This window comes from Acomys minous (assembly GCF_964271855.1).
Source record: "Acomys minous genome assembly, chromosome: 2".
Lineage (NCBI taxonomy): Eukaryota > Metazoa > Chordata > Mammalia > Rodentia > Muridae > Acomys > Acomys minous.
In genome coordinates, this window is record NC_140484.1 from 78,335,488 (window position 1) to 78,356,133 (window position 20,646).

Sequence of the window (20,646 nt, forward strand, 5' to 3'; positions counted from 1 at the left end):
ATTTGATTCTAATTAAGGAAGAGATTTTTTTTTCAAAATGATGTAATGTTAAAAAATTGTTTGGAGACTTATCACATAAAATACTTTAAGAAACAGCCAACCAAATTTCTTAACTGTTCCTCTCATCAATTTACTCTGTACAATCTCCAGCAGCTGCCTGGCTACCTAAGTTATTTGCCTACTCTCCTTAGTTCCTTCTCACAGGACACAGAATTCACTAACAACTGGTTTTTACACCTTTATTTCACGACTATTTTTATTTGCCTTCCTTGCTGGGTGAACCACCTCAAAGTCTGCTCATACTGTAACACATTCCCGCAATCTCTCGTGTAAAAGCACAGGTCAGCCAAGTGTACTCTTTGCCACTCTCTTCCTTCTATCTCTATGTTGTCCCACACAATCACAAAGTATCCCCAATCGTCAATAAACCAGCGTCTATGAGAACGCAGCTCCATCACACATACATTCACTTAGTTACTGATAGCGGACTATCTAAGTTAAGTGATTTTGGCACCAGCTAAAGCTCAGGAAACTGTTGGTAAAGTAGAAGGAATGAGAATATAGAGCAAAAACTGTCAGGTCACCTTAGAGTTTGTCAAATGCTCTTTAATTTGGGAAGGCAGAGTTTTAAAATGTGGGCATGATTGCAGGGAATGAAATTCTTTTGGGGGGTTGTGTAGGGGGGCAGAGTTTTCTGAGTAGCGCTGGCTGTCCTGGAACTTACTCTGTAGACCAGGTTGACTTTGAACTCAGAGATCCACTTGCCTCTGCCTCCCCAGTGCTGGGATTAAAGGTGGGGGCTACCATGCCCAGCTAGGGGAATGAAATTCATAAAGGAAAGGAGACCCTTAAGGGAAACTTCAAAAAATGTGGTTCCATGCCCAGCAGTGGTGGCACATACCTTTAATCCCAGCACTTGGGAAGCAGAGACAGTTGCATTTCTATGAGTTCGAGGCCAGCCTGAAACAGAGCAAGTTTCAGGACACACTGGGCTACAGAGAGAAACCCTGTTGTATCAGGAGAGAACTGACCACCAAGGGCTGCCCTCTGATTTCCACATGGGCACCATCCCCATACACCAATGCAATAAATACTTGCAATAAAGGTTTTGTTTGTTGCAACAAGGTCTCTCTCCACAGGCCTGGCTGTCCTGGAACTCACTTTGTGGACCTCAAAGTCACAGAGATTGCCTGCCTCTGCCTCCTGAGTGCTGGGACTAAAAGTATAACCCTCCATCACCTGGCAGCAGAAGGTTTCTGAAAATCCAGTAAACAAAAATCAACACGAAATCAAACATAACAAAGCCGAGGTGTTTCCAGCTGTGCTGGGCTGTGCGCTGCAGGATTTCCCTGCACCCTGGGTTCCAAACACACTTGGATTTTGCACTGAATGCCATCTTTCCGTGCAAAGCAAAGAAGACTGCCTCAGACACCGCAGCTCAGGTTTGAGACCCCTCTACGCTATGAACTGTAGCTTTTATTGTACACACAGACATTTCTGAACATCATGGAGAACAAAGACTTTCAGTGTTTCCTGTTATCATTCTTCAGCATTTATCAAATAAGTTCTCTTTGGATTACACTGTGTCAGAATGTTTGATTTTAAAAACTGTTTGAGTTGCTGACTTCAGTTTCATTAAAGAAAAACCATTAAATGAATTTTGGCTTAGGATTAGGACAGAATTGCCAACCAATCCTGAAATGGCCTTAAACCTTCTTCTTCCATTTTGTACTATGTATTTATGTGAAGTCGCAGTCTCAGCATGACAATCATCAAACCAAAATATTGATCAACGAAAAATGTTGTTGATGCTCTATGCCTTACAGCAGCAAATATTCAGCCAAGACTGAATTTTTCATGTAAATTAAACAAGTACATCCTTCTTACCAGTATGTAAATTTGCTTTGTCTTTAGAAAGAAGAGGCCCCTAGTGTAGTTTCCAGCACCCCTGTTGGACAGCTCACAACTGCCTGTAACTCCAGCTCCATGGGATCCCACAGTCTCTTCTGGTCCCTATGGGCGCGCGGGCGAGCACACACCCACAGGCCCCCCCTTTTTTAAATGAATAAATCTTAGAATAATTTGCCTAATTATAAGCCAGTATTTAATTTGCATACTTCTTCCATCACCTACTGTGTGTGATGCTCTACTTACTGTCTTCCTGACAGAATCTAGACTCACCTATGAGACAATCCTCTAGTCATGTCCATCAGCAGTTTTCCATTGGGTTGACCTAGATGTGGGTGACACCATTCCATAGACAAAGGTCTCTGACTGAATAAAAAGGCGAGCTGAGAACTGGAGCTCACCCCGCCCCCACCTCTATCTGCCTGCAGATGGAATGTGAATAGCTGCTTCGCACGCCCGGTGCCATGCCTTCCCCACCACGATGAAACTCTACGTTAAAACAAGCCTCTCCCTTCTCAGGTACCTGCTTTTGCCAGGTATTTTGTTAAAGCGATGAGAAAAGGTAACTAATACACCTAATATATGTGGGGTCTGGGAGCAACAGGCTATAAGCGTTGCTATAAGACATCACTCTTTGAGTGTAAACACCAGTAATCCGCCTCCCCCCAATACAGGGTCTTGCTCTGAACCTCTAGTTGGTCTGAACTGTGCAGACCATGGTGGCCTCTAACTTGTACTGCTCCGCCTTGCCATGAGCCCACATGCTGGGACTGCAGTGTGATCTGCCATGCCTTTCCCTTGCATTCTTAGCTACCCACATACACGTTCTTGCTATAAACGGGTATCACAAAACATAAACCTTGTATGATACAACTAAGAAATATGCATCCCTTAGGAAACTTACTCTATCAAACTTTACCATGATAAACAACAATTTCAAAGATACTAGATAAATACGCACTGAATTTCATATGTGTGAATACATGTATGAATGTTAATCCAAATCAACTGCATAAGCCAATAAATTCTATTGCGTTTATTAAAAAGCCTTCCTTCAGACCTCATTAAGTGACAGAAAATTCAGACAGACCAAGTTAGACCTCTGTAGCAGTGTGGGAAAAGGACAAGGTCTTGTCAAATAGCCCCCGAGTTTCTGGGATGTCTAGAAGAGAAGCAGGCTCACAGGAAGGGGCTTATTGTCCCTGTAGTCTGTATTAACACAAGCAAAAAAGATGGCCACTTTTATTACAGGAGTAAACGGGTTCTCCAAAAACAGGCAGTAAAAGCACCAGGTCAGAAAAACAGCAGCCAAGTGCAGGAGCAGGCTGTGCATCAAGCCAGCGGGAACTAAGCACTGAGAACGGCACTGGCCAACTGGGTATGAGCTGCTTAAATAGTTAGGTTGGGAACTTGCTGCAACTGGCTCTTAAGGGCAGGCAACAGTGAGGGATGATAGGTAGCAACACGCTATTTTAGTTAACTCTGAGCTACAAAGGGACAAAGGTATCGTAAACCACTTCCAGAGGCAAAAAATAAATAAAAGAAATAGCACAGTAGGGGGAAACCTGCAATGTGCCTACCATCCCTGATAGTTGGGAAGGTATTCACACCGAGAGTCTTAAAGCTTAAGTGCAAGTTGGTTCATTTAAAGCAGACACTGTACATTGAGTACCGCTGTGATTGTAAATGGTTACAGGCAGATACTAGAAACAGTCCATTCAGCTTCCCAGTGCCATCTGACATACAAGGGAGGCTTGTCTCCTGACCCAAAATCCATTAGTCTTCTCTAGAGTGGAATTCCAAAAGATGCCCAGTCTGCTGGTCCATAAGTGTCATTACGGGGCTGGAGAGACAGCTTGGAGGATAAAAGCATGTACTATTTTTGCAGAAGGCTCAAGTTGAGATAACCATCACTAACTCCAGGTCCAGGGGGACCTAGTGCCTCTGATCTTCACAGGCACCTGCACTTGTGTGCACATACCCACAATATACATAGTTAAAAATAAAATATTTTCTAACAAAGAGCTTGTCTAAGACCAAGCTGGGTTACATGATACCTTGTCTCTAAAAACATAAGTAATGTGGTATGGTTTAACCTAAAACAACAACAACAAAAAACAAAAACAACAACAAAAAAAACCTCAAGCCAGGTATAGTAGTGCACGCCTTTAATCCCGGCACTTGAGAAGCAAAGGCATTGCAGATCTGTGAGTTCAAGCCCAGCCTGGTCTACATAGTAAATTCCAGGACAGCCAGAGCTACATAGTGAGATCCTGGCTGGAAAACAAAAACCAACCAAACCAAACCAAAATCTCAGTGAAGGATATATATGTACCACAGAGAACAAAAGTTTTTAAGCTCTGAAATCAAACAAGTGGATTATAGAGAATAAACCAAAGACAAGCAGGCTACTTTCCCCTATTTTAAAAAAAGCTAAAGTGACTCCTTTTTGGTTTATAAGGGTGAACATTGGAACACCAGGTGTGCTGGTGCACACTTTTAATCCCAGCACTTGGGAGGCGTAGGCAGGTGGATCTCTGAGTTCGAGGACAGCCTAGTCTACTAAGTGAGTCCAGGGCAGCCAGGGTGACACAGAAATCCTGTCTCGAAAAAACCAAAAACAAAAATGAACATTGGATGCTTATGCCACTGTAAGACATGTGACTCTCTCACAAACCTTGTTAGGATGTTAGCACAATCCCTGTCTGACATTGGGGGAAACGGAGGGGAGGGGAGGGTGTAAAGCATTATACTGTATTTGTTTACAGATCTGAAGGGCTAGTATAGGAATCTTAACTAGTACTGATCAAAATGACCTATCAAGCTATCAGTTTTCATCTTACACTGTTTCAAAGTTGCAAATGACTACAGGGTAGCTATACCTTATTTTCCAAGTGAAAACTGTATCTAAAAAGAATTAGGCTAAAATCTATGGATACACAACTACTGAATAACTTAATATAGATGCATATATATGAAACACCCTAACATTTTTGTACAAATGAGTTTAGACTGAGAGTGCTAAAGGCCTCTCTCCTGGATTCTAGCCCCTTGCCCCTTGGGTGCTCTTCCTTCACGAAAACATCTAAAACAAACTTCTCACTCACAGTCATGGCTCTCTGCAACACCATTCCTATTCTCCAAGCCTGGTTCAAAACCTTTGTGTCAACCATGCCATTTTCTTTTTTCCTGCCATCTGCAAGCTTAAGCTGAACATTACCTAATATACAAAGAATAACACATTATATCCCCTTTCTCAAGAAACTTTAAAAATAAATTCTGTACTATAATAGATGCGTGTGGTGGCTCACATCTGAAATCTCAGCACGAGGCAAGCTGAGGAGGGAGAATTAGAGTGAGTTCAAGTCCAGCTTGGGGTACATAGTGATTTACAGGGCTATTGTGTAAGACCTCAAAAAAAAATCAGAACAAGAAAAATATATACTAAAAACATATTGCAAGAAACAAATAACTATGACACAGACATGAGTTGTTAATAAGGTGAAATCCCTCTGGCTTTATAAAGATGGCAGTTGAAGACACTTGACAGATGGGCAGGATGTGGATAAAATAGGCACCAGCGTGAGCATGAGGGCTTTGTAGGCTGAGAAAACATAAGCGAAGATAAGAAAGTTGTACTTAGCACACAGTAATGAAGTGTGGTTACAATACAGAGCTCCTCAAGGAGAAAAGGGGACCCAGAATTGAAAGGGAAGTGGAGCCACACTCTGATAACCACTGACTGCCTTTTGCTTCATGGATGTAGACGAAGCACTCGTGGTGTCTCTTCAAGTAGTAGCTAAAGGCCAAGATGAACTCTGTGGGCAAGTCACGTAACTCTTCCATCTCTCTACACTTACATAAGGATATTGTGAGGCTTAAATTGGTTAACACAGATAAAGCCTGGAACAGTATCGTCACAAAGTGCTATGTTAAGTATTTACTATGATTATACTTGTACTTTGAAAAGATAAATTTAGCAGAAATGTGGAGAATGGACTGGAATGGAAATTTCTTTGCTGTACTGCCTTTACTCAAGTAGTTCCGTCTCCAAGGACAAGCACTGTAGAAGACCTCTTGGTTATTTATTTACATAGTTACTATTAAACGGATCACTTGTTATTCAAACCACACCTCCTTTCTGACCATTGGCCTTTTTGCCCTTGCAGAATACAGGTACTTCAAGGATATTTTTTTTTCTCTGTGCTTAAATGTAATCCTTCTAGATAGAAAGCACCTGATGTTCATGCAAGACCTGAGTTCAATTCCTAGCAGCCACATGATGGCTCACAACACTGCAACTCCAGTTCCAGTGTATCTGGAGTCCTCTTCTGACCTCTGTAGGCATTAGCCATGCAAGTGGTGCACATGAAAAGATGCAGGCAAAACACATGCATCAAAGAGTAAATGAATCTAAAAAAAAAATATTCAGAGCTGGAGAAATGCTTGCAGAAATACAGGAGATAGGGAAATAGAAGGCCTTAGAGGGTCCTAGAAACCTACAAGAACATCGTGACGGGTTGATCGGGGCGCAGGGGGTCTGCTCAAACTATTGCACTAACCAAGGACAACACAAGTAGTAAACATTGAACCCCTACTCTGATCTGCCCAATGGACAGCACATTCTCCACAGCTGTGTGGAGAGTGGGGACTGACTCTGACATGAACTCTGGTGCCCCATATTTGACCACCTCCCCTTGGTGGGGAGGCCTGGTGGCACTCAAAGAAAGAATAAGCAGGCTACCAAGATGAGACTTGATAGCCTATGACCATATAGTGGGGCAGGAGGTCCCCCTTGGTCTTAGACCTAGGAGAGGGGAATAGGGTGAAAGCAGGAGGGAGGGAGGAACGAGAGGATACAAGTGATGGGATAACAATTGAGTTGTAATCTGAATAAATTAATTAAATAATAATAAAAAAAAGATAGAAAGAAAAAAGAACACTGCTTCCTCTTGGAGAGGCCCTGGGTTTGAGTCTCAGCCCCACATGGCAGCTCACAGTCCCAGGGGATCCAGCGCCCTCCTCTAGCCTCCACAAATCTAGGCACACACAAGGCACACAAATACACACATGCAAAACACCCATACACATACAACAAGTTAAAAAAATCTTAACTAAAAAATCCTTCTGAATATTCAGTACAAGTTCCTTTTAAACCACAAACTCTTCAATAGCCTTTGTTGTGAGGATGGGAGTAAGAGCAGGGACTCAGGGACTACCCACGGGGACAGGGACATTCATGGAAGATAAAGACCTGCTTTATGGAAAGGATGTCAGTTTATAAAGGAAATGGTCACATTTTTTATAATCTAAGAGGCCTCTGAGACTTGCCACTCCAAGTTAGTGAACTGTTTAAAATAACTGATCTGAACACGGTCTACTTTGAAGAGAAGTTCTATCATCACAGTTGAAAGCTGACCCAATGATGCTACAAGGCAAACAATATCACACAAACAAAAAGCTAGTGACAAAATGCTCTTCACTTTCTTGTTTGACTCCTCCAACTGCATTTTTTTTTTTACTCTTGTTTAATCTCTGACCATAGGATGTGGTCCGTGGTTAAACAGATCTATATTAAAAGTCAGCAGCTGCTTTTCTGCTCAATATATAGAGCAGCAAGTGTCAAAATGCCAAATGTGACATTTTATTTATAGCTGAGTCACATTAAAAAAGTGCAGCCCGTTTCTAATTAAAAATGAATCAATTAAAGCAGTAACTCAAAGAAATGTCTGCCTCAAAACTGAACTGGAGTCATATACTGAGACTTCACAGAGGCGAACCACGCATGGTTAGTGCGTACTCACAGAGACATGCACACTCAGATACGGCCTCTAGCTGTCAACGCTGAAGCAGTCAGTCTCAGAGGAACATCCTACTCTACGTGCTTGATGAAAAGCTGGCAAGGACTCGGTGTAACCTCCTGTAAACAACGGAGCGCACAGCAAGGTCGGAATAGGAAGGAACAGCACTGAAGCACAACCCCGATCCGGGCACTTCTTTATTAGACTATGGTCAAACATGAAATTGCCCCCATTTGCTGTTACAACGCGGAATGGCTTCGGTATTTATTAAGCTTTTTAGGGGCTAGCTGCTTAGCAGGACAAAGGAATTCTATGAAGTACTTTAAAAAACAAACAAAAACACCAGTAGCACAAGTTTGCAAACATTTTGATAACAAAAGTATCATGAGCAGGTAAAGCTGTGAGTGTCAAGTTGATACCTACACGTGTGAGTAAGAACTGACACCTACAACGCTGCCACTGTGTGGCCTGAGATCCTGAGGAACAGAGGGGATAGCATAAGGCTAGTATATTAAAAAATTATCCATGGTGTCCCTTAAGTTCTGATTTATAATGCAATAACAATTTCACCAATAGCAACATTTGTCCAAACGTCCTCTCTAATGTGATATACCATGCCCATTGGTTAAGTATATGCAGTGAAGTGAGCTATAGACAACCAAAAGAAATCTCTAGAACTATCTCAGCCAGTGACGGCCATACCTGTAATCTCAGCACTTGGGAGGCACTCAGCTTGGAATACACGAGACCCTTTCTTTAAACAATCAATCAATGAAACAAATGAACAAAACCCAAAAGTCTGCAATCTGTCTAAAAACAATGGCAGGACTAATAGTGACAATGGGATACAACTACATGTTACTTTGTTCCAAACCTGTGCACCCTTCCCACAATGCTTGGCTGCCTCTCACTTAGAAAATTCTTTACTCTCTCCCAGATACACAAAAACCCAAGGCATTCGTGGTTTGCGTACTTGCATGTGTCCCATTAAGTTTATATTGCCACTACACTCCCTGTGCAGTCCTTCTGCCCAGATTGGATCCAGCTGGGTTTCACAAATATTCACTATAGACACACCATGCTGCCTTAAATCTCTTTGGAACAAGGCAGGGATTAGTAAACAAATAAAACACATAAAGCAAAAGAAAACCCCTCAAAAAGCCAGGTGTTTTGGCTTTCTACATAATGACTAGTATCCAGGCATGTACGATGTATCAGTGTGCTGATCCCTCACATACTACATTTTTAAAAAACAATCATCTTTTTGTTGTTTTGTTATTTAGAGACAGGGTTTCTCTGTGTAACCCTGGCTGGCCTCAAACTCACAGAGATCCACCCATCTCTGCCTCCCCAGTGCCGGGGTTAAAGGCGTGTGCCACCTTGGCCAGCTAATAATCATCTTTTGAACTAAGCACATTACCTTTATTTTACAGCTAAGGGATAGTTATATACCTCAAGCAATGGAGATTCCAAAATTAAAACCTGCCTCCCTCCAAATCTTACTCAGCTATCTCACCACAAGATAACTCCTAAACAAACCTACATTTATCAGGCTAAGAGTTAAATGACACTGCTTTGCTCACTCCAGACTAAACAGAGGAGGACTGATGTTTGTAACTATTACTAAGCCAGTTTTAAGAGGGACTATGGCAGATGCCACCAACCTAATGAACACACAGGCACCCATCACATGGTCATTTCCTTTGCTGAATTTCCTCTGTAATGATTTCTAGTTATTTCTGCCTTCTGTCCATGTGCTTAGTATCAATTTTCCCTACAACACTTTCAGGCCTATTAGACTGAATCTCTGGTTACATCTCCGTTGGTACTGATTTAAAAAATGAATTCTGGAAGACTACAGAGGGGAAAAAAATCAATGCTTTGCTCAGGAACTGTAATCTCATACTAGGAAATCTGGTGTACACTGTAAAATTCAGTATCAAATGACTTCAAGCTTTGAGCATATCCTTTGACTACTATAAAAGACTTGTCTGAATTTTACCCCAAGTTCTCATTATTTGATATGTTTAAGTTCTGATAATGTCATTTTTTTTTTTAAAATTCTTTTTACGTATGTGTATATCTGTGTGTTGGTTTGTGTTCATGAGTACAGGTGCCTGCAGGGGCCAAAGGAAGGTGTTGGATCCCCTGAAATTAGAGTTACAAGTAGTGTGAGCCACCTGATATAGGTGCTGGGAACTGAACTTGCATCTTCCACGAAAACAGCAGGTGTTCATCACCACTGAGCCATCGTTCCAGCTCCACCAATGTTACTTTTTAAAAGAACATTGGTGGCCTATTTTATCAGCACAAAATTTTCTTCTATCAATGGATAAATGGATAAATAAAAATTAGTTTATTGTTGCAATGAATTTTACTCAGGAACAAAAAGTATTTTAAAAGTCCAATATGGATGAACTTTAAAAATATAAATGAAAAAAGCAATCGCAAAGTTCCACTTAACTAAAATGCCCAGAGCCTGTAGCTTTCTAGCAGAAAGGCTAGTGGCTGCGTAAACCTCAGGAGTTCAGGATGATGGCTAAGAGATATGTACATGCTTCTGGGATAATGTAAACACTCTAAAACTGATGGGGCAATGCTGGTATACAACTTTGTGAATAAATGAAAAAACACTGAATTGCATACACAAATTGAGTATTATATGATGTAAATTATATCTCAGTTAAGTTGTTGAAAAGGAATTTTATTTGAGATAGACTCAAAAGACTCATGAAGAAATATCATTCTGTAAGCACTAACATCACATTTTAGCTCCTAATTATTTCCCCTCAATGAATTTAAAATAGGAACAAGGAAAAAGCTGGTGGCCATGGTGGCACAGGCCTTATAACCCCAGGAACCCTGTTCCTGACCCAGAGGATACAGTCTCAAGGCTTCTGCCCTCTTGGGAACCAGACCTGGTCCCATTCTACACGTCACTCCCATGGGAGTAACAGAACAAGTTGCGTAGGCTGGCTCATGTCACAGAGCTGCTGCCTGCTACATGGCTGTGAACACTGGCGTTACGGAAGCTTAGAGGAAAGGCTTTGCTATTACTATTCAATAATAATTTTCCGGTCACGGAGGCAGGTGTGCTTTAATGTTTTAAACCAGTGTATAGGCCAGGATCTATGTGTGGATAATCACCTAGGTGGGACTGCTTCCTTCGGGGAAGATGGCAGCAACCAGACGGTAAATGATACTTCTTTCCCCAAGTCTCTCTATTCCCCAAGTATCTCTCAATCTTTAGACTTGAGAAAAAAAGTAAATTATCCTTACGAAATGTCAAACATTGTGTAAGTATAAACAGGGAAGATTCTACCTACAAAAGCCAAAGGCAGCAGCAAGGGCAGGGAGAAAGGATTGAGTGACTTCATCTGTTCGTATAACAGACAAAAACGAGAGCTGGGCATGGCGGCGCACACCTGTAATCCCAGCACTCAGGAAGGCAGGTGCATCTCTGTGAGTTGAGGCAAACTTGGTCTACAAGTCAAGTACAGGACAGCCAAGGCTACACAAAGAAAACCTGTCTTCAAAAACCAGAGAGGGGGAGGGGGTGGGAGTGGGGTGGGGCCTGGGGGGGAATGGAGAAAACACGGCACACACAGCCCAGGCCCACACTTTGGCCTGTGAAGACACCTCCATTCCTCTGGAGGTCCTGCAGGCACAGGCTGCCAGAGAGTTGAGTCTACATTTTGGGACCCAATAGTTGGAAAATGCTTGTCCCCAAATAAGCCAGTCTTCAATATTCTCTTCTGTAAGCACTAACATCACATTTTAGCTCCTAATTATTTCCCCTCAGTGAATTTAAAATAGGAGCAGGGAAAAAGCTGGTGGCCATGGTGGCACAGGCCTTATAACCCCAGTAACAGGATGCAGAGGCAGGAGGACAGTGGGTTGATCTGGCTGGGCAGCACAGTGAATGTGATGATCTTATCAACTTGGCTCTAGAAGACAGCCAAGGGGACATCATTGGGCTGGCCTGTGAAGGGCCTTCCAGAAAGAACAACCCTCCCCAGGGTAGGTATTACCTGGAGGAGAGCCTACATTCAGACAGGCCAGAGGGAAACAGAGCTGCCTGCTGGACTTGCTTCTTGCCAGTGTCTACCTGCTGCTGTTGCTGCCACTGGAATCCAGCTTCTTCTGGACCTCCGGCTCTTCAGATCCAGATGGAGGCTACTGCTGCAGCTGGCCCGAGCAGCTACCAGATTCTCAGCCTTTAACACACAGACAGGCACGGACACACCAGTCCCTAACACTTGCAAGCCATTCTAGAAAACCCTTGCTTATAATACATATATACATTCTACCAGCTCTTTCCTTTAAAGGACCCTAAATCACAAAATGAGCTCAGGGCCAGACTGAAGTGGACTCTACCTCAAAAATCAGAAATAGTAGCAGGTACAAGGGTGTCAGCCAGCGTCTGATCCCTGCTTCAAACACCAACATCCCATCTCAACAAAAAGAATGGAAAGGCCTTCAACAGCAAATACAGTGACCCTTTCTTCATACTCACTTTGGAGACTTCAATTAAACAGGGGAGAAGTGCTTTCTTTTTTGTTTTTATATTTATTTGTTTATTTATTTATTTTTTTGAGACAGGGTTTCTCTGAGTAGCCTCGGCTGTCCTGGACTCACTTTGTAGACCAGGCTGGCCTCTAACTCAGAGTTCCACTCACCTCTGCCTCTCCCAGTGCTGGCATTACAGGTGTGCCTGGCGAGAAGCTCTTTATACACATGAGGAGGAAAAAAAGTTTGGGGAACACAGCAATCATCACAGAGAGGGCCAATCTGTTTAGGGTACTCACTGAAACCCTTGCTGTAAACGGATGATATGTCCACACAGAATCTAGAGATCTGAAACAGCTTAACTGTTGATCATACTAAAAGCAAGAACATTTTCCCCCCACAAAAAGTTTCCTTCTTTAGGGACAAGAGAAAAGGGTGACAATAAGGTTAAGAAATGTCTAGGAAGCCCAACACCAACATTTGAAGCCTGAAACTCAAATCTGCCCCATCCCTATTGTGCAATCTGGCAAAATTTTAAATCCCTGAAGAACTTAAGTCTCATTTAAGACAGATGAAAACTGTAGGTAGCACTTCATGGAAAAGATTTCTTCCCAGTCCTCAGCATGGACCTCCTATCTATGTACCGGGCAAGACACCACCAAAGAACCTCTACAGCACAGCCCCACCAAAGTTTAAAAACTTTGTGGGACCTTGCCACAATGACACTCATGGATCACATTCAACATGAAACACAGGCTGATGAGACAATTTCACATCAGTCAAATATATGAAACAAAGGAATCGAAGCGAGCAGTGGCAGCCCCTGGGCCTCAGCTAATCACGCAGCACTACAGAACCGGCACTGCTGCTGCTGAGTGCACTAGCCAGCAGGAATCCACCCCCCACAGAGCAGAATTATGTAACTGTGTCATTATGTCCAGCGAGCATTAAACATTCCTGGTTGTACTGAGGGTCCCTCTTCTAGTGCTCTCTCTCCCAGGCACTTCCCCTCACAACACTGTTTCGTTACATCTGCAGAAGCTTGTGCACAAACCACAGCTAACAGAACACATGCAAGAACTGTCCTCAGCGCCAGGTAAAAACATAAAAGTGTACCTTTTCTGCATTGGGACCAGTACAACAAAAACAAATGTTAAAACCATGCCAGTCCAAAGTGTGCTCCCCAATCTTCTGGCAACACAGCTTATCAGCTGGGGTTTTGCTATCTGACACAAAAGCTGAGGAGAACCAAGGCCAGAGAATGGAGATGAGACTGGAGCAAGAGGAACAGTACAGAAGTGACAGCGAGCACACAGCAAGAGGGAAGACATTGAACTCTGTCTAAGCTCAGATACGTTATTGTGGATGTTTACAGATTTCCAAGACCATCCAGTCAAGTCCCGTCATTTCTCACAGTAAAAGTTTAAGGTTTACTACAAAACAGCAACAGGGCAGTACCTTATACTGAGTACTCAGGGCTCAGAACGTCAGGACCATTCTATTGATTGATTGGTTGGTTTTTCTAGACAGGGTTTCTCTGTGTAGGCTCGGCTGTCCTGGACTCCAGGCTAGGCTGGAACTCACAGAGATCTGCTTGCCTCTGCCTCCTGTTGCTGGGATTACAGACGTGTGCCACCACACCGCCAAGGATCATTCTTAATGCTTCCCGTGGACGAATGTGGTTAATCATCACTAGAAGCCAGGGAGCTGGCTAATGACCTTGTTTTACAGAGGAGAAAACAGACACGATGAGGCTAAGGGGCTGATGCCACTAGGCCACCAAATGACAGTTCTCCTGCCTGACCCCTGATACTTTCCTGAGTTCACTACAGTGGCTTTCTCACTGCATTGTGGGGGTCATTTTAATTCTGAGAGTACTACTGTAGATGTATTTTTAAAAAATCATTTAAAGCTGGGTGTGGTAGCACACACCTGTAATCCCAGCACTGGGAAGGTAAATCTCTGTGAGTTCGAGGCCAGCCTGGTCTACAGACAAAGCGAGTCCAGAACAACCAAGACTACACAGAGAAACCCTGTCTTGAAAAAACCCAAACCAAAACCAAACAAAAAACCATTGAAAATTTGCTATAAAAGGGCTGGAGAGATCGCTGGGTGGTTGAGAGTACTGGCTACTCTTCCAGAGGCCCCTCACCTGATCCCAGCACCCACATGGTGGTTCACAACCATCTGTTACTTCAGTCTTAGGGGATCTGACAACCTCTTCTGGCCTCTTCCAGTACCAGGCATGCACGCGGTGCACAGACATACATGTAGCCAAACACCCATGGACAGAAAGTAAAACAAACTTAGAAGAAGAGCACAATCCAATGCCACAAACAAAACGTGAACGGATGGAATATAATACATTGGAGGGAAATGACTCTAGTTTTTTGCTGCCCTGTGAAATCACTCTTGTAGAAACCTTGGAGTGGGGCCAGCGCTTCCAGCCCACACCTTCTTGTACTTCTTGTGATTGTTTCACTGACCTGAAAGATACAACTATTGTTCTTATTTATTTATTTATTTATTTAGCTTTGCTTTTAAACTCATGACTACATCTGTCTGCTCAGGTAAAACAAACTGCACCCTGAGTACACACTGCTCAAGTGCGCCTTGTCAGAGAGCACACACTAGCAGATACTTCCTGCCCTCCCTACCCCCCCCCCCCCCAGCTGCAGGCACCAAACAACAGCCTGCCCTCCCACCTGTAAGTTTAACTTTTAGGGGATTTATTTCCTGTCCCTGTTAAGGTAAGAGCTAAGGGAATTCTGAAATGTTTCCTATTATCGCTTATTAGTTCTCCTTTAGCCCCCGAATATTTAATTGAAGGATAGCCTGAAGTAGTGAGGGAAACTGTAGGTGGACAAAAAGAATCATCTCTAAAGTGTGACACTCCGTTTCAGCATGGACCCTCACTGCTACGCGGGATCGTGTGCTCACCAGCCCCTGCCACCGTGCTCAGCGACCATTCTCAAGTTGGTCTTCAATCTCATTGTACCCACAATTCCACTGACCAAATACCATCTGCGGCCTTGCCCCTCCCACCACCATACACGGCCCCTCCCACCACCACACACAGCCCCTCCCACCACCATACACACCTTTAATATTTATTCTGAGCTATCATTACATAGTTACTCTGGCCAATACCCTCAACAGCTTGGCTGCTTTGTTTTCATTTTTTTTGCAGGCATATGAAATCCTCCAAGCTCAATGAGCCATCTATAACATTTCATATTAGTATTTCCGATGCTTTATTTCCAAGGGCATTTAGAAAGTTCACTGCTTAAGCTACACGGGTCTCAAAGCAGCTGGACACAACTAGAGGCCAGTGGGGCAGGAAGGCTGTCACACTATGTGTTCACAGCCACCGTCACCCACAAAGCTGGACAAGCCTACCATCTGCAGCTATTTCCCCTTTTCAAATATTTTCTACTTTCTTCAAACTTTGGAGTACTGGCCCTTTCATGAAGTCTTTGTTGCCAACTCACAGCCAAAGACTTTAAATCTGAAGGCACTGTACTCACTGCACTTTTGTTCTGTCTTGAGTGTGAGCGGCCTCTGCTGCACCATCACGGCTCTCTTCTCTTATATAATGTATAGAAACAGTTCCCTCTCCAATCTGTCTTGCTCATGGACACTTCATCCACTACCTACAGGGATTCCACCTAAAAATCTTTTTCCAATAAGCACTTCTCAACAGTGCAAACCTTTGCTCCTAAGTATGTGATGCCCGGAAAACCGTCTCACAGAGGAGTCAACTACACATCCGGTTAGAGTAAAAACAGTGGTAATGAACCAAACGTCACACATAGCACTGAATACCTTGTCAGCAACACTTTCCACACGATTCCAAAACTCCCTTTTTACCTGTTACAATTAACAGCTCTGCTAAAACTCTACAGTCAAGAAACGGTGAATTCTTTAGCCTTATCTTAAAAACCAGTGAACACGGCATCCTGATTTTGTGTTACTAGGTCTAGATTAGAGAGTAGCGGGAGGAGAAAGCAACAAATGTTTCAGCCACAGCTTTTTTTTTTTTTTAAAGAGCTAAAAATATTGCTGGATAAATTGAGAACCCTATGTGACACCTAAGAAGTTTGACAGCATAGCGATACATATGTAACAAACCATCTGAGGGAGTCCTGCCGTTCCCACTCCCCTTCGCTTCACCTGCATTGAACGAGCAGTTCAAATACAAGCCCGTGCCGCTCCCCTGATAGCATTTTACATTAATTAAAGGTTTGGTCTCCCAGGTCTGGGTAAGAGAGAAAGATAGAAGGGAAAAGAGGGTTGGAGCTGAGAATCCTGGCAGCGCATTCACCTGGGATACCCTTCGGAAAGATGCCGGTCTCTTCCGTGAGGGCAACCCCCCGCCACACACACAAACACACACACACACACCCGCCTCCAGCTGGTGTTCCAGCAGGCATCACCGCTGGGGCTGCCTGCGACTCGAATGTGTTATTTAATTTTCTAACTACTATTAAGATAGCTCCAGCAGCGCGCGCGTGTGTGTGCGTGAGATGCGCTGGAACGAAAGATGCTCCATAAAATGAAGTTTATTATTAGTATTATTGTAGCCCCCGGGCCTAAAATAAAGCAAAGACTATCATCACACATACTTCAAAGGGGAAAGGGGGGAGCCACAGCTAAGCAGCCTCTCCCGGCCCCCACCCCGGCGCAGACCTTTAACCCTCGGGACCGCCGACCCAGGGGACGACCGCCCTCCCGGGCCGCGCACGCCGCTCACCCGCCGACTCCCCGGTGTTGATCCAGTCCGGGTTGGCGATGCTGGCGATGGCGAAGATATCGGCGGCCAGAAAGAGACATCCTGAGATGATGGTCAGTTTATCCATCGCCCCGCCCCGCTCCCCCCACCCCCCACCGCAGGGCAGGCCGCGGCCTCACGCCTTGCGCCCCATGGGCCGCCGGGCCCCGGGGTCCCCGCGCCGCCGCCCTCGGCCCTCGGCCCGCGCCGCGCGCTCGCGCCCTCCGCGCCGGGACCCGCAGCCGCCACCCGCCCCGGAACTGCTTGGCCCGCCCGCCCCTCACCCGGAAGCGAAACCGCGCGCCGGCCGGCGGCGCCCAGGACTGCCTTGCCGACCCTTCCAGACCCGGCGCTGGGGTCTGATGTGGGAGCCAACGGTGGTTCGAGGCCGAGACCACTAAGATCTTAAAGATTTGCCCTGTGGGGATTAGGTGCAGAGTATTCCAGAGACAGGAAACAGCTACTGGGGAGAAAGTGGAAAGATTGTCACGTTCAGGGACCTGCAAAATGCCCGTATGGCTAGAGAGTGGTTTGAGAAAAGGTAGGCAGAAGCCAGAGGTGGGGTTCGGGGTGGGCGCGCGCCTGCAAATCCCAGCACTGGGGAAGAAGAAGCTGAGCCACCAGGTCCTTGACAGCCTAGGCTAACTAGTGAGATCCTGCCTTTACGTTCATGCACCAGATGTGTGTTTGGATTTTGTTCCAGATGCAGTGGGAAGGAACCGGAGGGTTTTTCAACAAGGGTAGTTACGTGACCCTATTTAATTTAAGAAGATCTAGCGCGAAAAAAGGATTATAATGGGAGTGAGGCAGGGAATGCAGGGACACCAAAAATGGCCAGTAGTCTAAGACAGAATTGTGGCTGTTAGCTAGGTTAGTTAAGATAGAGAAAAATGGGCAGAAGGAAGGATTTGCTGATAACAAAGGAGATGAAGAAGAGCCGAAAGTGATGTTAGTTTGCGCCAACCAGGTGTATAGTGATATTATTTACAGAGTGAGGGTGTGTGAAGAGCCTTAGCTTGAAAGGTCAAACCGTAAATAATTATATAAATTGTTACGATGATAATAGAGGATTTGTTTACGATTTGCTATCCCCCGGAAGTTTCTTTCCACCATGTCTGCTAAATCACCCTGACTTTAGATCCATCTCTTTCTCAGCAATCCATAGAGCAACTGGGGATGATTTTTCTACCTAAGTACCACCTAAGCTATCTCTAGAAAGACCTAGAAGAGTGACATCTGTCTCTATTTTTGGAATGCCTACACGTACATAAAACTCAGCAGGTTTCAAATTCCACCAAACTAGCATCCTTGCAGAAATGTGCAGCTTATCAGTGGCAGTACGTTGTTGGGGAGAAAGGATTTAACTGCTGCTCTAGAGACTTCTGCCCAAGCATTGGTCTCTTGGGGCAAGTATTTTTTTTTAAGTGTGTATTTAATTACATAATTTCTTTTTCCTCTGCCAGAGAGACTGACACAAGGTAATTCCTATATTCCAAAGCTCCAGTAGCTCCTCACTCTCTCTTTTTAAGGACTGCAGAAGTTTAAAGGAGTTTTGATGGGCCAGAATAAAACAAGCTGTCACTATACAGCAGGGAATTCCTGACTAATGCCCATTGATGTTCATAACTGGCCAAGGTCAGATGTTGAAACACTTTGCAACTGTTTTAACTCCAGCTCTGTAGAAGGATGCTACCTTAATTCTTCTGTTAACAACAACAACAACAACAACAACGAGCCGGGTGTGGTGGTGCATACCTTTAAGCCCAGCACTTGGGAGGCAGAGGCAGGTGGATGGTTGTGAGTTCGAGGCCAACATGGTCTACAAAGTCCAAGACAGCCAAGGCCACACAGAGAAACACTGTCTCAAAAAAACCAAAACAGCCGGGCATGGTGGCACATGCCTTTAATCCCAGCACTCGGGAGGCAGAGGCAGGCGGATCACTGTGAGTTCGAGGCCAGCCTGGTCTACAAAGTGAGTCCAGGACAGTCAAGGCTACACAGAGAAACTCTGTCTTGGAAAAAAAACAAAACAAAATAGCAACAACAAAACAAGTATAAATTCTTCCTTTTACCCTAACAGTATTTGCCAGAACGTCTTGGCATATACTTCTCCATCCAAGATTCTAGACCTCAGATTAAAGTGTGTGTGTGTGTGTGTGTGTGTGTGTGTGTGTGTGTGTGTGTGAAGGACTAAAGCATCTTTTCCCATCAGGCTAGTGGCTGCATAGCATTGTACATAATAGTGACTCACCTGATCTTTTCTTATAGGATGAAGCATAGTTATCAGAAGAATACACTGTTCACAGAGTTACCATTATTTCCTGTCTCAGTCCCACACTATATTTGTGTTTTCCAATATAACTGATAACACAGAGTTCCATGTCTCTGAACTATATAGGACACAATAGTTCTCTTTTTCTACAGCTCTCCCTGGATGTTAACAGAAGTAAAGCTGAGGGGCTTGGAAGAGAAGGAGGAGGTAGAGCAGAAGGGACGCAGAAGTATGCTCTAATTCCAGCCCTGCTGCTGACTTGAACTTGAGGAATCTGTGCCCTTGCTTTGGGCCTTTTTCTCCTATCTCCCATCACTCACATTAATAAAACAGTTGGACTCTTTCTATTCAGAGATGAGCCACCGTGCTCCTTATGGCAGAAAGCCCTTGGGGGTGCAGAAGATCATAGGAGGCCCCCAGGAGGGAGCTATGCTGGCAGGCTGAAGACATAAATAGCCATACTGTGGCTGTAAAAGAGCTGGGAATATAGCATGCTTTATTGTGATAGATGGCAGGACTCAGCTCAGAAGAGGCAGAATCCAGATGGGACTTCAGGGAAAACTAGAAGAAACTGCCATTGCTCTGCACTTGAAGGAGTCTCCTTGGCCTGACAGGATAATGAACAGACTTCCTCTCTGGGGGCCAAGAGAGTGGTAGATATGTTGCATATGCATACCCAGAATTCTTAGGGTCAGAGAAGGCAAAAGTCAGATCCAGAGATGGGGAGCTTATACCCAGGCCTCAAATAGCAGTTTATCTTGTAGGTTGTCTCTCTCAGAACCGTCTCCAAGATGAAAAGTTATTGATTGGTGGTATGTAGGAAGTTTATTAGGGAGCTCTTTTTTGGGCCAATTTCTGTGAGGGAAAGGAAGGAAGTGGAAGTGGGCAGAAGTCAGCTGCAGGCACTGGAGGCTTTGGCAGACTGGTAGAAGAGAGCTCTCAGTCTAAGGTGGGTATTTTGAGTTCTGTCAGGACAAAGGGACGAAGAGCTCTAGTACTGACCAGTCATTCGATGCTAATTACCTCAGGAATTGGGTGTAATCTTGGGAAATGCAGCCTATTCAGGTAAGGACAGTTCTTTAAGAAGACAACAGAGTGCTGAGAGATGGCTCGTTCAGTAAGGTGCTTACTGTGCAAGCATGAAGTCTTGCTTAGAACACATGTGAGCCCAGGCACTGCACCTATGATCTCCCTGCTGGGGAAACTGGGGACAGGAGGGTCCCTGGGTTTTGGTGACCTGCTAATCTAGCCAAATTGGTGAGCTCTAGGCTCTAGGAAAGTCCCTATTTTAGGGAGGTGGGGGGAAAAGGGTGGAGAGTGCTTTGGCAAGGGATCACATCCAAAGACCTAGGTCTGTGTGATCCAGCTGGAACACACAGCTTTAA

At 44.4% G+C, this 20,646-nt stretch overlaps 1 protein-coding gene across 2 annotated transcripts in view; it reads right to left on the bottom strand.

Annotated features, from left to right (window-relative positions):
- The window catches only part of MOSMO (modulator of smoothened), a 58,390-nt gene extending 41,161 nt beyond the window's left edge, over window positions 1–17,229 (bottom strand). For both annotated transcript variants that reach the window (XM_084760266.1, XM_084760265.1), the window contains exon 1: window positions 16,972–17,229. In XM_084760266.1, the coding sequence (XP_084616392.1) occupies window positions 16,972–17,077 (106 nt within the window). In that variant the 5' untranslated portion in view covers window positions 17,078–17,229. The remainder of the gene's footprint in view (window positions 1–16,971) is intronic.
- Between the last annotated feature and the right edge of the window lie 3,417 nt (window positions 17,230–20,646).